The sequence below is a fragment of the Phascolarctos cinereus genome, unplaced genomic scaffold, assembly GCF_003287225.1.
Source record: "Phascolarctos cinereus isolate Bilbo 61053 unplaced genomic scaffold, phaCin_HiC Scaffold_2;HRSCAF=192, whole genome shotgun sequence".
Classification (NCBI taxonomy): domain Eukaryota; kingdom Metazoa; phylum Chordata; class Mammalia; order Diprotodontia; family Phascolarctidae; genus Phascolarctos; species Phascolarctos cinereus.
The window spans coordinates 355,505,417-355,522,183 of record NW_027555625.1 but is presented as its reverse complement, the minus strand read 5'-3'; the positions used below and the strand labels follow the sequence as shown (position 1 = coordinate 355,522,183).

Sequence of the window (16,767 nt, the reverse complement as noted above, 5' to 3'; positions counted from 1 at the left end):
GCCATGCAAAGAATTGGAAATTGAGGGGATGTCCATCAGTTGGGGAATGGCTTAACAAGTTGTATCAGATTGTGATAGAATGCTATTGTGCATTAAGAAATGATGAAGGGCAGCTAGGTGGCGCAGTGGAGAGCTCTGGCCTTGGAGTCAGGAGGACCTGAGTTCAAATCCAGCCTCAGACACATGACACTTACTAGCTGTGTGACCCTGGGCAAGTCACTTAACCCTGATTGCCTCACCAAAAACAAAAAAAGAAAGAATGAACAGGCAGATTTTAGAAAAACCTGGAAAGACTTACATGAACTGATGCTGAGTGAAGTGGCAGAACCAGGAGAACATTGTACACAGTAACCAGCTTTGATAGACTTAGCTCTTCTCTGCATTGCAGTGATCTAAGACAATTCAAAGGGCCTCACATGCTGACTATATACAAATAAAGATTATGGAGTCTGAATGCATATCGAAGCCTACCATTTTCTCTCTTTTTTCTTTTTCGTGGTTTTTTTATTTTGTTCTGATTCTTCTTTCACAACATGACTAATGTGGAAATATGTTTAATATATATAACATGTATAGCCTATATCAGGTTGGTTTTTTGTGTGTTGTCTTTTTTTTTTTTTTGGTGAGACAATCAGGGTTAAGTGACTTGCCCGGGTCACACAGCTAATAAGTATCAAGTGTCTGAGGCTGGATTTGAACTCGGGTCCTCCTGACCCCCCAGGGCCAGTGCTCTATCCACTGTGCCACCTAGCTGCCCCCTATATTGTCTTGGGAGGAGAGAAAAAATTTGGAACTCAAAATCTTGTAAAAAGTGAATGTTGAAAACTATCTTTGCATGTAATTGGAAAAAATAAAATACTATTGAGGGGGGAATTTAAAAAAAATTTTAACGAATATTGCCATGATAAATCAAAATACATTAATTTTTAAAAAAGAATATTGCCATGAAGAAAAGAAAAATTATCCCTTAACTGATGCTGAGTGAAGTGAGCAGAACCAGTAGAGCGTTGTACACAGTAACAGCATCATTGTGTGATGACTGATATCAATAGACTTGGCTCTTTTCAGCAAGGATCTTCTTCTTTTGTTGTTTTGTTTTGTTTCTTCTTTCTCATGGTTCCTCCCATTGGTTCTCGTACTTCCTTACAACTTGTGAATGTCATGTGAAAATGTTTAATACATAGAGCCTATATCAGATTGCATGCCATCTTGGGGAGGGGAGAAAATTGAAAACTCAAAAGCTTATGGAAGTGAATGTTGAAAACTAAAAATAAATAAATTAATTAAAAAATAAAAAAATATCCCTTAGCCAACCCTATGGTAATAAGCTTCTCCCTCTTTTGCAAAGCTGGTTCTCCAATCAGTAATAATAGCAATCACATGTTCAGATTCACTTGCCTGATTGACAACCCCTCTGTGCCTTAGGAGATTGCTGTGGTTGAAAACTCTTTCACATAGCGAGCACCCCTGTGGCTCCCTGCCCTTTGGCCCCAGGTGCTGGTCCCAGGGGTCCCACTCAGAGCCCTCCCGGGCTAGCAGGATGTTCCCAAGCTGCACTGACAGAGCCTGCAGGCACCCAAGGGACCACAGTGAGGCAGCAGAGGAGGCCTAATAACACCGATAACTCCTTTATACTTAAATGGATGTGAACATTGCCTCCATGCAGGCAGGCAAGCAACGAGCATTTATTAAGCTCTAGCCAAGTGGATGAAAATGCAAGCCAAAAGACGGGCAGCACCTGCCTCTCAAGGTGCTTACATTCTGATGAGGGAAGGGGTGGGTCCCATACGGTTCAGGGTGATGGAGATACCACACCTCTTCTCCCAGGCAGCTCCTGTTTTTGCCCTCAGGTAAATGGATTGCTTAACAGCCGAGAACACAAGCTGTGCATCCATTATCTTGTTCTTCCTACATGACCAGCCCACCTTCTATCTCAGTCACACTGTTCTCAGATGGCATCCTCTATGGCATCTCTCTCGCAAAGTTCTTTGTTGCCAATATGTCACAGCCCACGCACACCTCCCAGGTGTCTTTGCTTTGCCATTTGGGTGAACTCCAGCTTGGATTCTTCAGAAACTGTGATATTCTCAGCAGAGTGAAAGGAAGAATTCTGATATTTAAAAAAAGATGGGCCTTTGTTTCAGGGGAAGCTTAAAAGTTGGTTGAATTTTAAATGAATGAATTTTATAAAAGGCTTTCCTCACTACTACCTTGTGAGATGGGTACTACTCATTTTATAGAAGAAAGCAGGACCCTGATTAAGAAGCGATCTGCCTATGGTCACCCCTAATAAGGGCTGGGAATAGGACATGAACCCAGGTTGCCTAACTCTCAATCCAGTGGGTTAACATTTGCTACACTGGATTACAGCAGATAGATACCAACTGTGCCAGAGAGGGCACTCACCAGTCACACTGAGTTACTAGCAGAGTTGGGAGCAGACCACCTCCAGCTCTTTACTGGTCTCCCCATGCAATCTGTCTTGAGGTAATAGGACTGAATATTGGCTGAAGGTGCAGCCTTCAGATGTCGATCTTTGAGCCAAAGGGAATGAAGATAAGAGAAGGGTATGGGAAAGAGGGGTTGTGGTTTCTAGAATCTAGACTTGGTGAAAAGAATCCGATAGGTATAAGAAGGGAGCAGGGAGTCTGGCAAAGAAGAGAATAAAGCTAGACTCCTATTATCTTCCATCCTCTGAATCAGATTACCCGGGCTAGTGCTTAAGGCATTGATTGGGTCTTAACCCTAGTGAAGATGGGGAGGATGGATCAATAACCCAATTTAACAGGTAGAAAAGTAATTCAAGAAAAAGTGGCTTTCAGAAGTTTCTCTCCTCCATGAGTTTTGGTGACCGGTAGAACCAGGCCTTCTGCAAGGCCCATCATCCCACTCCCCATGTTTGTGCAATCCAGGACTTTGTCCTAGGCCCTCTTCTCTCTCTGCATTTACTCAGTGATCTCATGGCTTCCGTTATCTCCTTGCAGACTCTTGAATTTGTGTCCAGCCCTAATCTCTTTCTTTAGCTCCAGTGCTATACCCCCACACACCTTTTGATATCTGCACCTAGATGTCCCATGAGTATCTCAAACTCAACAAGTCTTTGGACTTGTTAGAACTCATCCTTTCTCCTAACTTTGCCACCTAACTTCCCTATTTCTGTTAAAGGTACCGCCATTCCCCCAGTAACTCAGCTTCGCAACCTAGGAATCATGTTCTACTTGCTACTGAAAGGAGCCTGAATCACCTACCCAACAGCCATGAGGATAAGCCAGGAAGCCATGAGAAATCAGTTGGAGATGGACATTTAAAGGGCCAGCCACCAGAATTGAGCAGTGGCCCTCAAGACCTACAGATCCCATCCCTTCTAGTTTTTTCTGCAGAGCAGATGCCAGGGATTGGGCTAGCTGTCCCCCTCCCCCCTCCCCAGAGCCAACACCAGCACATACTTCCAGTAATGCCAGGAACTGCTGTTCCCAGGGGAATTGCTACAGAAATCAACCCCCGGCTGCAGAGGGACAAAATCAGGGGCAGGAGAAGCCCTTGTGAACTTCTCTAGTTCTTCATGGCTGTCTGAATGGATGCATCCACTCCTTTCAAGTTTGTGCCTTGTGGCCCACACACAAGGTCACTGGAATGACCACTCTAGAGAGGAAATAAAAACCAATCAACCAATTCTAGACCTCAGGTGTGTACACACCTGAAAAGGCCTTCTCCCTTCCCTTGATATACTCCTTGAATCCTTTCCCATCTCTACATTTACACCACCCACCAGTACTCCAGTCTCACCTTCACCTTTCACTTAAGACTTCCCTGCTTCCAGACTCACTTTTCTCCAATCAGCTGGCAAACTTATTCATAAAACACAGGTCTGATCATATCACTCGCCTCTAGAACCTTCAGTGGCTCCCCATGGTCTCCAGAACAAAATACCCACTTTGCTTGGCATTTAAAAACCTTTCATTTGGCTCCAGCCTGCCTTTCCAGGTTGATTACATATTCCTCCTCCTCACCCTTTAGTTCCAGCCAAACTAACATCCTTGCAGTCAGTTCTACTGTAACGCTTATTTTTGAAAATGCTAATTTGTTCCACCACAATTGACCTTAGGGAACAATCGAATTTCCAGTTTAAGATTGTGTCTGAGAAACGTCAGGGATGCAGAAAACTGCACCACTTGCAACTCAAACTGCAATCCATCAGGTAAATACCCTCTTCTGCACATAGGTCTTTGTCAAAGTAGAATGCCTTATGGGGCCTATCTCCTAGTGCAGGTGGGTCAGACCAGGATCCTGGATTGAATGTACTGCACCCCTACCTGTGTTGCCCACAAGGCCACTATGTTATGTTCATATGTTCCATTAAATTCCTATCTTACTAAAGTGTGAGGTCCTTAAGACCCACGTGGGGCTTTTTTAGATTTTTGTATGAGTGATTTTTAGGAATAGAATGCAGAATGCACTCCACCTTCAAGCGGCTTTGTGTCCTCCAACAAGATTCCCACTTTATTTTTGAGAACATGAATGTAATCTGACAGACTGACATCCTTTGCATCCTCAGCCTGCACTTAACAGTTAGCTAGGTGCTTAAAATGCTCATTTTGAAAGGCTTACTTGCCCAATCAACTCAAAAGTTACTCTCAAGTTTACTTTTAGCTATTAAGAACCTGAGGTAAGGATTTGGGGGGTGGGGTGCATTTTCCTTTTTGGTGCCAATTAAATCTTGAAGACCCAAGTTTAGGTTGGGGGGGCGGGGAAGGGGGCAGTGTACGGCTCAGATGGAATTGAGCCAAGACAGAAGGTTGAGACAGGCTACAGGGAAAATTAATACTCCTAACTTTCCTAAACTTTTCCAACATCAGCAAAATGTTGGCTTTAAATTATAGGTCTGTTCTTTCAGGGTCAAATCTGAATCACCTCCACCACATCTCTTGAATCTCCAGGTGAAGGAAACTTCTCCCACCTGTTGAATGAACATGTTTTGTGGCTTTAGGTAAAGAATCTTAAATTATCACCTTTTACCTAACTCACCAATCCCATCCATCTCCTGTTCATTAACACTTCCTCAGCCTCAAACCTACTTACTATTAAATGTATTACATTTAAGTTAGGTGAAGCCAGCTGTATGATCCAGCTAAACTTTGAATCTCCCACAGGCATAGTAATCAATGACTTCATTCTACATATCAAGGTTTGGGATGAGTATACTAAATGTAGTGGGATGGGATATGGGGGGGAGGGGGTCTGTGTGCAGGGATTCCTCAAGGTTAAAGGCAAGCCCCCCACTGTGCACTAGGGCCCTACTTCCTCTCTGGAAATCTTTGATTCTAGAGGATCAGGAAGAAAATGAGAACATGCCTCACCACAAGGCATTGGTCAGGCCAAAACAATAGTTTTATTATTTCAGCATTCAGCAACATCTCAGCCATCAAAAATAAAACTCTAACACCGAAAGATGGAAGGAAGACTTCTCTACAGCATGATTAAGTAGGCTGCGTCCGGAGCCCCCCAGGGCGCCATAGGCGGAAAGGATGGTGGTTATTCATTCATCCAATAAATTAGGAAGCAGAGAATTCAGGGGGCCAGCTGCTCATTTCTGGGCTGGCATAAGGTCATCAATGGACTGGCCCTGCTCCAAACGCTTCTCCATCTCAATGAGCAACTTTACACCATCTACCACCATCTGCACCAGCTCCACCTCTGAGAAGCCCAGTCGGTCAGCATTGGAGATGTCAAAGACACCACCCACAGCTGCTGTGTCCACACCCCCTGTACAAAGAAAAAGGTGTTAAACAGGCCTTCAATCCAACCCCTTCAAGAGAATATGCAGAAAGAATGCCCGGCACTCTATTTGGTGGCAGAGGACCTCGGCTAATATTCCTCCATGCCCGAGTACCCTCATCTCAAGTGGATAACTTTGCTCTCCCTGAGACTGCTGTTGTACCCTGTTGTAAAGAAGTCACTCTGTAAGCCTCAGAGCTGGAACTGAGACAAGGAGACAGGAAGGGACTAATTCAATGTTCCAGCCAGTGAATGGCAGAGCCAGGGACTTTTCTCTGAAGTGAATGAATGAGTCGGAGCTCTCAAGCTATGAGAACAGGACTCAGGAATTACCAGTCTGGGACTAAAGAATTGAGTTAATTTCTGGTTCCCATTTCAGCAGCCTCAGCCTCCTTTCACCCATGCCCCTTGTCTTCCATACATACCTGTGCCCCTCTTCTGCAGCCTCAGTTTTTTCAGCACCTCCCCAAACTTCTCATGCTTGCCCATGTGGGGAAGTTTGATGTGGACGCCTGCACGTAGGCCCGTGCCCAGGTTAGAGGGGCACGTCAGGATGTAGCCCAAGTGGGGATTCCACATAAACTCGTAGTTCTTGGTCTTAAAAAGGGTTTCAATCTAGACACAAGACAGGAAGTCATCAGCCCACATTTCTACAGAGGCAGTACTCACAATGAAAGCAGGAGCATCCCAAAGGCCAAAGCTGAACATTGGCATGGTTCCCCATGAGGCAATTCAGGAATAGGCATCCTTCCCTTTGAGGGGGCGGGGGTGGAGGAAAGGAAGGAGCCCAGTGGCGTCAGAAGCAGGTCCCCAGAGACTGGTGCCATGGTAACAGAGGAAGCAGATGCCACACCACCAAGTCAATCCCCCAGAGGCAGTGAAAGCCTAACTTTACTTCTCAAAGTGTCTGTACAAATCTTGGCCACCAGGTGAGCCAAGGAAATGTCACAGGGGAGAGGCTGGCAAGCCATAGCCTCAGAGCCAGGTGCTGCGGCTACCTGGGCCTATGAAAGATGATACCTCCCATATGGTGAGCACAGCCATGCAAAGAGAAAACAAATCAGCTCCAATTAATTACTACAGTATTGGGATACAGTACTTAAAATCAAATTTTGAAGTAGGATATGTAATAAGCCAGAATTTACCTGTATCCAAAAGGCTACCTTCTGAAAAAACCACTCATACATCACACCTCACCATCACCACACCAGGACACCCGTACAATTCTTCCTCTGAATCCCACTGTTTCTCTACTACAATCCAAATCAGGAGAGAATTGTGTCTTGTGTTCCTAACTTACCAGACATCCGTGTGTCTGGCATATAGGAGTTCATTATGGACTGACTTGGTTATTAACTGACACCTGGATGATTCAGGTCCTGAGCCCCTTTATACTACACCTAGGAGGTTTAGAAATAGCTGAAGATTCCCTCATAACATCAACAGCCAGCTCCCTTACCTGGGTGAGCCCGGTGCAGAAACGTGTGAACACCTCCTTCATGTTACCTCCCTTCTGCATGGAGATGACCCTCAGGTGATCTTCCTCATTGATCCACACCAGAAAGGTCTTGTTGTCATTATGCCTGGGAGCACAGTGTTAGTGAATTCAAGGCCACAGTCCTGTTCTAAGATAAGCCCTCCCCCAAGGTCAGGGGCCCTCTGGGAAAGGTTCTCAGTATACTGAAGGACACTGAGCTCAGTAGTTCAGTTCAAAGTAAGGGACTTGGCTTTGCCAATTTAGTCTAACCTCCTTTTATCTAGAAAATTGCCCAGGGGAGGAAACAGCTTGCCCAAAGTTTGAGTCTAGTAAGGATGAGATCAATTCAACCCCAGGTCAATGATTTAAAATTTTTTATCCCTGTGTTACAAAGGTCCTGATAAGAGCTGATGAGATTCAATGCAAATTCAGGGCACGGCCTAAGCCCCTAAGTTGACTAAATGAAGTATTTATTAAGCTCTTAGTATGTGAGCATTAGTAGTAAGCCCCTTTTCAGATGCATAAAATCCCTAAGATTTTAAAGGAAATAAACCCCTGATTCCCAGTTTCCAAGTGCCCTCTACCCCATTTTATTGATGGGAAAACAAAAGGTCCAGAGGCGGTAGCTTACCCAGTCAAACTCCAAACCCAGTGCTCCTTCCCCTAATCTTAAAAGGGGCCAGGACAAGAGGAAATGAACTGATAAGTCACATGATTTGGGATGGCAAAGTACTCCCTGCTCTAAGGCAGAAGGAAAGCAAAACAACGGCCTTGACCTTGACATGCTAATCCGAAGTGTAGATTAGAGAATGGTCTTTTTAGGACAAAGCTTCTGTCTCCCAGCCCTGTCCCTGTGAAGGTCAGGGGAAGCTGGCCCAAGGGAAAGGGAAAACCCACTAGGCTCTGGCACCAGAGTAGCCTCCCTCCACCTGCCTTGGCAAGGGAGAAAGATCTGCAGGTTCATCTGTCCTGCCTTTGACATACCAGTCCCCCGCCTTCCCCTCCTCCCCACTGCTACAAAACTGTACCCATCCCATAGTTATAGACTCAACTCAGCCACCTGACTGCTGGGATGCAGCCAAGCCCTGAGGCTCGAGACAGGGGACCTAGGGAACAAAGGGGGAGGGGGGAGAAGGAAGAGTATGTACAGCAAAAACAGTTTAAACCAAGTCTTGAAGAAAGGATGAATCCTAGGACCTCCAGGACATCCACTCCTACCATCCCTAACAGATTCACTTCAAAAAAAAGCAGAACAATTTCTTGTATCCTCTTGCCTGCTAAATCTCTAAGCTTGGCTGGTAGGGAAGGAGTTTTAAATTAATGCAATTAAAGGATTTAGGCCTGGGTGGGGCTATTTCTCCAGCTGGTTTTGACTAATTAAGACTAAATTGTGAATAATTGGGACTAAAAGGGGCAGATTGACAATGCCAAATTTGGAATCAAAGGCTGGGTTTGAAATCTTCCTGTTACCAACTGTGACCTTGAGGGAGTGACCTCTCCAGGCCTGAAGGGCTGAAATGTCTATGATCTAACTAACACATCCAAATGTGGAAAGATTTGGCTAACTCATGAAGGCTTCAAGAAAACTGCTATTTACTAGATAGAACTGATGGTCTGACCTGCACATTAAAGGGTTATTTTTTTCACTTTCTGAATTTTTTCTCACCTCCAACATGGCTAACATGGATATGTTAGGAGTACTTCTTATGTAATGAAATATGCCTTCTCACTGGGTTGGAAGGGACAGGTGAGAATTTAGAACTCAAAATTTAGAATTCTAATTTTACAGCTCAATGTTTAAGGTTCCAGGTGGGGAGGCAAGGAGCCCAAGGGCAGATGTGCCTTTTGCATACTTAACACTCCTACAATACTGAGGTCAGTGCTGAGCATGCAGTGTGGGATCCCACCTAGTGTCAACTCAGCACCTATGCCAACAGACAAGTTAAATGCAGGGGTTTCCATGTTGAGTAAGGAGGGCTAAGGTGAGGTGTGGATGGGGGGGGAGGTAGAGGGACTAAAGCTAACCTAAGCCAGAAGAGACCACCTAGTCCTAACTTTACAGGAGCTACAGTGGGGGCCACATTCTTGGCACCCTCAGCCAAGTCAGGCCGAGCTGTCACAGCCCAGTTCCCACACTGGGAAGCTGGGGATGCTTCTTGGCAGTAGCTGCTGGTGGCTGTGCTAACCAGGCAGACATCACAAGTCTGGGTGTGGTTAACACCTCTAAACCTCCTTGACCTTCCTTGCTAGTCTGGAAGCCAGGAAGGTGGTAACTTGTCCATAATCACAGCCATTAAGTATTGAGGCAGGTGACCCTCCCCCCCTTCCCAAGGAGAAAACCCCAGATGACTGAAGCAGTTCTGGTATCCAGGTCACCTGGGTTTGAATCCCAGCCCTGCTACTTCAAAGGAGTCTAAAGCAGGGGCCAGAGTACCTTTAAATACCTGCTAGTTAGGTGATGGACAACCTTCATTGAGTCTCAGGTTCCTAGTGTTAAAATGAGAATAATCTTTGTACTTCCCTTGTAGAGAGGCCAAAGAAATTGCTTTGTCTACCTTAAGTATGATAACACGGGATTTCTTTCTATTAATGACTTGGTCAAGTCCCTCCCTGCCTCTGGAGGTCAAGTTTTCCCACCTGTAAAATGAGGGCAAGTGGTGTGAAGGTCTAGGTTTATTAAGGATCCTCGCCCAGTATCTTAGCACTTTTAAGTTTTGCAGCGTGCTTCACGATTGTAAAGTGTTTCCCCACCAAGCTGCCAGCAGATCTGGTTTCTGGCATGGCTTGGGGAGGAGGGGGGAGGGGGGCTAAGACCTCTCCTCTCTGGGTTTCAGATTCTCCTCTCCACAAAAGGGGTTGAACTACAGCGTCTTTGGGGTCCCTGTCAGTTTTAGGTCTAGATCCTGAAGTTTTGCCAAAGGACTTACCAAATACCCCTGCCGTCAGGCCAGTCTCGGGCCATACCAGAGGCCAAGAGGAGTGGGGAGACAGGCTTGTCAAAGAGGAAGTGGTCATCAATCAGCTGCTGCTGTTCCTGCTCAGTCATGCTCTTCAAAGCATAGTACTTCCCATTCAGGTCACCTTCCAGGCTGGCCAGAGCTGTGGGCAATCGGTAAGTCAGGCCTGAGGCTTCTGGTAGTACGCCACAAGGCTGTGATGAAAACCCGCATAGGCCCTGCACTGCTGCCCCTGCCCTCAGGTGTGGGGTCACCAGACCTCTCAAATCAGGGCAGGGTTCTCTGAACTGGAATTCCCATCCATGATCTCCCCAAAACGTGTCATCCAGCCTTGAGATCCCAACAAGCAGCTTATTATAACTGCTGAAACTGATGTGTCTCTAAGACCTTCTCCTTCCTCACATATCCTAAATTCCGGGCTCTACGGCAAGTTCACATTAAGACAGGTTTGGCTGTTTAAAAAGACGGGAAAGGCAGAGAGAGAGGGAGAAAAGAAATGGAAGAGGCAGTCAGGGGATCTGAGGGAGCCTTACAAGGCCCAAGTTACCCAAGCCCACTGTAGCTATTGGGCCTGCTAAGGGAGTTGCGTCTAATCAGGACAAAGCTTTCACACTCTCATGATCCTCAAAGTGTTTCTGCCATGAAACTGAAAGTCCCACACCTGCCAAATACCCGAGCTAGGGCTTCAGCCTAGATAGACTCCCAGCACACATAGTACCAGATGCCTCTCATCTCAATCTCCTAGGGAAATTTAAGGGAACTCAGCTGACCCAGCTCTCACTAGGGTCTATCAGGATTAATGGCTTTCTCCCCTTTCCAACTCCAGCCTTGAGCTGCTGCCCCTGAATCACCATTGGTCCAAGTGGGTGGCAGCAGCAGGGGTTGGGGAAGAAAATTTACAACATCCAATAGAGGAAAAGAGATTTAGCCTCCTTCCCTGCTCAACCAATGAGCTCAGAGGGGTCCATGGGACCATAGAAGAATTGTGATTCTGGGGCATTAGTGTCTCTGGGTGTTGGGTGGGGTGACAGGGTTGGACTAAATAGCCCCTAAAAGGGTCCCTTACACTCCACCCCTAACACCACACTCATAGATCATTACCATAGTAAAGAATTGAGCACTTTAGTACTTTAGGGAAGCTGAGATGTTAGAACTGGGACTCAAAGCCACATTTTTTAGAGGCTAGGCCAGAACTAGTGTCTGAGGCTAGATTTGACTCCTATCCTGGAACTCTGACCACTTGGACACCTAGCTGCCCCTAAAGCCACTTATTCTTGACCTCAGGGTCCAGTTGGTCACAACTAGTAAGGGAGGCTCTGAAGGTCCAAAAACAGCTGGAGTCCTGCCTGAGAGGCCAAGAATGTGGAGGTGACAGGCTGAGCCAAGGTGCCTCTATAACAGCTGGTGGGGGGGGGGGGAAGAGTCTTTCTACTTTTCTGCCTTCTTTGCGTTGTTCAGAGCCAGGGCAATATTACTGCCTCACTGGCTCCACCTTGGGGACAGCAGCACCTCAGAATCAAGAGGCCTCAAGCAATCTCGCTTCAGCAAATTCCATTCTTGGCTTAAGGTCTCCAAAGATAGTGTTCCAAAAGGCTCACAAAGCAAGTTCCAGGACTTACTTAACCAGGACAATTTGAAGTTCTAGCTTTTCAAATGTCCTTCCTAAAAAAAGGGGCGCAAGTTTCCAGTGGGCTGTCTTTTGCTGAAACTTAAGATCATATCAAGGTCAAACACAGGTCTCCAGAGCCCCAGTTAGGGTACTTCCCTAGATGCTACGTCCCACATGGGCTTACAGAAATCCACAAGTGTCTGCCTGAGGACCTCAATGCCAAATGTGCAATGTGCTCCCCCCCCCCTTGCTGGTGAGGTGATACCTTCCACAGAGAGCTTCTCTATGGCCCGGCGCTCGCCCCGGCTACAATGTGGGGGCAGGCAGAATCCTCGGATGCTCCGGCCAGTTCGAACACGGGAACTCAGTACATAGTTAGGATCCAAGTCATCACCACCCTAGGCGGGGGAGAGGGTTAAGAAAATAGAGGAGAAGCTCTTGATTTGGGTACCCTACTTCATTTGAATTAAAATTTCCTCAGCCTAGCTCAAATCCTGTCATGACCAAATCTTCCTTAGCTACCTCCACCTACTGTTCTCTTTCAGCTTAGTTAAGAATTTCCATATCCCTCCCTTCCTACCCCAAGCCCCCAAGTTACTTTTCCCATCCAGGACAGTGTCTGGGATAGGCTAATCCCCTTAGCACTGGGTTGAGGCTTAAGCTCAGGCCATATAAGGGCAGGCAGCCAGACACTGGGGGAGGAAGGAGGGAGAATACCTACCTGCAGATTGTCAGGGTTAAGATCAGTCTTGTGTTCATCTGAAGGCTTGTAGCCTCCATGTCGGTCCTCAATGATAGGATCAAACAGCTCCTTGAATACATCATAGCTCTCTTCATCTCCAGCCACACAGCCCACAGTCATGATGAATGGGTGCCCTGCATGGGCAAAAAGAGAAAGCTGGTTTGTTTTCCTTTCTTGTGGTCCCCCCCCCATTAGTTCTAATTCTAAATCATTTAAACTAATGTGAAAATGTTTAATGAATGCAAATGTAGAGCCTACATCAGATTGCAGATTGTTCTGGGGGGGGAGGTAGGCAGAAAATTTAAAACCCAAATCTCTATGGAAGTGAATGTTGGAAAACATTCCCAATTTGTATCCCCTAGTTCAAAAGGTTAACAGATTGGAAATTAGGGTGAAGGATCTTGCCAGGAGGTAAAGCTACTCATCCCCCTACATAAATGACTTGGTAAGTAGCTGAGAAAAGGGGAACTGACATGGTTAGGGAAGGAGGTAATTACCAAATCTGAGTTGGGGAAACAAAGCAAAAAATTTACCCCATGGGATGCTAAGGTTATCTCCCCACCCCACTCCCGGTAAATGAAGACAGGGCTAGGATACAGATAGTCTGAACCAGATTAGGGAAGAAAGCTGGCACCGGAACTTCCATAATGGGAGGACAGGAGGACCAGGGACCCTTTCTAGATCAGAACAGGAAAGACAGTGACCTCTTCAAGACCTATTCCAGAAGAGGGACTCCTGGACTTCAAAGGGAAGAAGACCCTCAACTGAAAGTCCTGACAAAACGTGTGAGGGAAGACGAAGAAAGCTGGGATAGGAGGACAAGAAAGCAGAACCTAGATAAGGTGTGGGGGAAGGGCATGATACCTGGGTTGTCCACACCGGTCTGGATGACATCATCCACAGTAAAGCCGCTAGATGTAGCTTTATCCCGGAGTTTTTCATAGAGCTCTGGCGTCAGCACCTTAGCCATGTGGTTGTTGTGAGAGGAGAGGTCGGGATATTCCTCCTCAGCGGGGAAGCGGCACTTCAGCATGTTGTGGCTATTGGAGAATGGCATGATGGCAGGAGGCTGGTAGGGGTACCAGGACAAGGAGATCACTTATCCAGCCCCCAGATTCTGTCTCCTCCTGCACCCCTGCTGCGAGCAGGAGTCACAGCCGCAGGGAAGGGGGAGGAGGAAGGAGGAGGGGAGGAGAGAAGGAGGAGGCTGCGACAACGCCCCGTGCAATATGTACAAAGCTACTTCACTACTGACTGCCAGGCTGTCTCCTCCTCCCCCTTCCTCCTCCCTACACCTCCCCTTCCTCCTCCTCCCGGCAGCCCTCCCAAGGTCAAAGTCTCTGCAGCTCTAGGGGATCTCGGATCTAGGGTGGGGGATAGGGGACCCCAGCACCTGTTATCCTGGTTACGGTAGTACAAAAAGGGAGCGCAGGAGACTAAGGCAAAGTCGCCCACGCTGCCCATCTCTGCCTCCTCAGTGTCTGGAGGCCAGCGTTGGGGGAGCGAGTGTGTATAGGGAAGGGTGGAAGCTTGACGATGAGGGAAGGAGCCTCGGGAGAGGGAAGGCAGATCTGTCCCTGGGATCCCGCGCCGCCCTCCCCCCAACCTCCCAGCAGCAACCATCTGCTTCGCTCACCTCCCTAGACATTTCCAACCCTAGGGCTCCCCCTCCCCGTATCCCGGGGGAGTCAGAGAGGGGGCAGAGAAAATAAAAAACCTCCCCCCGCCCCCAAACACTTAAAAGACTCCATCCCAAGCTAATTCAAGGGCTGGGAGGAAGGGGCAGTAGCTGTCCTCGGCTCCCCCTCCCCCTCCTGGTCCCCAGGAGGGAGGCAGGGGTTCGTCAGCATCACCTCCGTACTCAAGACCCACCACCCCCCTCAGAGCTCCCCTAGATTCCAGGGTTGCCAGACAAAGGGGGCCAGGATCCTCTCAGCCACCGTTGCTCCCTACTCCTGGCACACAGGGAAGCAACCGGTAGGTAAGTCACACACGCAATCACGCATTCACACACAATCACACACACACACCCACACCCACACCCACACCCACACCCCCCAGTCCAGCGCCAGAGGCAGGTGCGTCGGGGGCTGGGGGCTGCACGTCTGGAGCTCCTTTTGGAGCCGCCGGAGGGCGCCAGGCTGCGAACTCACCGAGGGTGCTCCGGGGGTCTCAGAAGGCGAGAAGGTTGAGAGGATGCTGCCGCTGCTGTTGCTGTTGCTGTTGCTGCTGCTGCTGCTGCTGCTGCTGCTGCTGCTGCTGCGCTACGATTTCAGGCCACCTTAGCCCGAGCTCAGTCACCGAGTCCCAGACCCGATGCCCTCCTCCTTTTTTATAGCGGCCAGGATGGTGCTTCCCATTGGTCGGTATTTATATCCCATTCATTCTATTGGCCCCTGGCTAGAGGGAGTCGCCCTCCTGTCTTTGTCTATTAAGCAGCTCGACGCCTTCCATTTTGTTAACCCTCCGGGATCTGCTGCCTTCCTTCTTCCATCCCCTCCTGGGGGTCCCAGAGCCCCTTCCCCAAACTGGGGCCCGAGACCTGCCCTCTCCGGGGCGAGGGAGAAGGGAGGAAGTCGGGGAAAGGAGGAGAACACGAGAAGGGATGGGAGGACATTTCCTATGATTCTGAAGCTGCAGGAGGCTTTACAGATCAGCCATACCACAGATAACCAGATACACGGAGAGCGCTTTGCGCACCTTAAAGCACGGGGTAAAAATGCTAGTTGTTCAATGCTAGCTACTCAGTCAAACACTCTGATTTTAAAGATAGAAAGACAGGCCCATAGAAAGAAAATGGCAGATGAGAAGGTGCAGAGCCAGGATTCAAATCCAGGACCAGTGTCCTCTTTACTACGCTGCACCCTCTCTCTCACCAAATGCCAGCCTCCAAAGCTTTGTCTCCGATCTGTAGCGCAGAGCTGGGTGGACCCTTTCCAACCTTGGCAGCTGGGGGATGACGCAGGACTCTTGGTACTCTGCAAACCCAAGGGTATATGGATGTCACTGGGATCAGGTGACCCAAGCTCTGAGCTTGAATCCTTCTCTCCAACAACCGTTTGGTAAAATCATCAGATATCAATGTCAGAAGGGAGGAAGGGCGAGAGTATGGCTTAGAAGTTCATTGCCTCCAAATCCCTCATTTTATAAATGGGGAAAGTGAGTCTCAGAAAAGTGAAGAGACTTTTCCAAGGTCATAAAAAGCAAGTCAAGCCTGAGGGCCAGAATTAAAATAATAGAATTTACAAAACTGGAAGAAATCTTAGAAACTACCAAGTCCAACCCTATCTTTGTATAAATGAATAAATAACAAATGAATGAAGAGGAAGCCCAGGCTGTCAGGAATCTTGGGAGAACTGAGTTTAAGTCCTAATTCAACAACAGAAAACAAGGACCCCGGGCAAGCCTCCTTCTGCCCTTTGGATCTGTCTTTGCAAAATGAGATTATGAGACTGGATAATCTTTAAGGCCACTTCCAGTTCTGATGTTTCTATTATTCTATGAGGGGACATCTATGATGTGGTGGAAAGAGCAGAATTCAGAGTCACAGGGCCTGGTTAGAAGCTCGATTCTGCCACTTAATCCCTTCTGTGACCTTGGATAAGTCATTTAACCTTATTTGGCTCTCAGGCACCTCATCTATGAAGTGCGAATTTGGACAAGGCCATCTCCAAGGTCTCTTCCAGCTTTGGAACTTGCTCAAAGCTCCCTGACTTTTTTCTTTTTTTAAGTATCCCCTTATTTTCTCTTTTCCTTCCTCTCCCTCCATCTCCCCCCCCCACACACACACATGAAGTATACTTTGACCCTAGGATTGTCCCTTCCAGGTTCTGACTTCCTGGATGCGGACTTCCTGGCTGTTGCTCAGTCAGGACTCTCCATCTCCCAACTTGGGGCGTTTTCACTGGCTGTCTCCCCTGCCTGATATACTCTCATCCTCATCACCATCTGCTTTTGGTTTCTCTGGCTTCCTTCAAGTTCCAGCTAAAACCCCACCTTCTACAGTTTGCTTTTTTTTTTAAACCCCACCTTCTAGAAAGCCTTTCCCAAGTCCCTTTAGTTCCTTCCCTCTATTGTTTCCAGTTCATCCTATCTATTGCATGTTTGTACATAGTTGTTTGCATGTTGTATTAAAGGTGAGCTCAAGAGCAGAGAGGGTTTTTGCCTTTTTTTGTATCCCCATTGCTTAACAATGCCTGGTACATGT

At 47.5% G+C, this 16,767-nt stretch overlaps 1 protein-coding gene across 2 annotated transcripts; it reads right to left on the bottom strand.

The window, feature by feature from the left end:
- Positions 1–5,370: 5,370 nt before the first annotated feature.
- Positions 5,371–14,887, bottom strand: CKB (creatine kinase B). Of its 2 annotated transcripts, none has more exons than XM_020971180.2 (8): positions 14,714–14,887; positions 13,425–13,629; positions 12,540–12,694; positions 12,084–12,216; positions 10,180–10,351; positions 7,235–7,358; positions 6,201–6,390; positions 5,371–5,763 (listed from the first exon to the last, which is right to left on the bottom strand). In XM_020971180.2, exons 2-8 carry the CDS (start codon positions 13,615–13,617, stop codon positions 5,585–5,587), a joined length of 1,146 nt encoding a protein of 381 aa, XP_020826839.1. In that variant the 5' UTR covers positions 13,618–13,629; positions 14,714–14,887; the 3' UTR covers positions 5,371–5,584. The 2 variants fall into 2 exon arrangements, with proteins under 2 accessions (XP_020826839.1, XP_020826840.1); XM_020971181.2 differs by having other exon boundaries at positions 13,425–13,600.
- Positions 14,888–16,767: the final 1,880 nt, after the last annotated feature.

Bases quoted from the DNA above. Each gene is read 5' to 3' on its own strand.
- CKB (XM_020971180.2), bottom strand. From the start codon at position 13,617: ATGCCATTCTCCAATAGCCACAACATGCTGAAGTGCCGCTTCCCCGCT. The intron at 12,695-13,424 runs GTATCATGCCCT...TTGCCCATGCAG, and splicing joins GACCGGTGTGGACAACCCAG to GGCACCCATTCATCATGACT. The intron at 7,359-10,179 runs GTAAGTCCTTTG...CTGTGCTCCCAG, and splicing joins CCTGACGGCAGGGGTATTTG to GCATAATGACAACAAGACCT.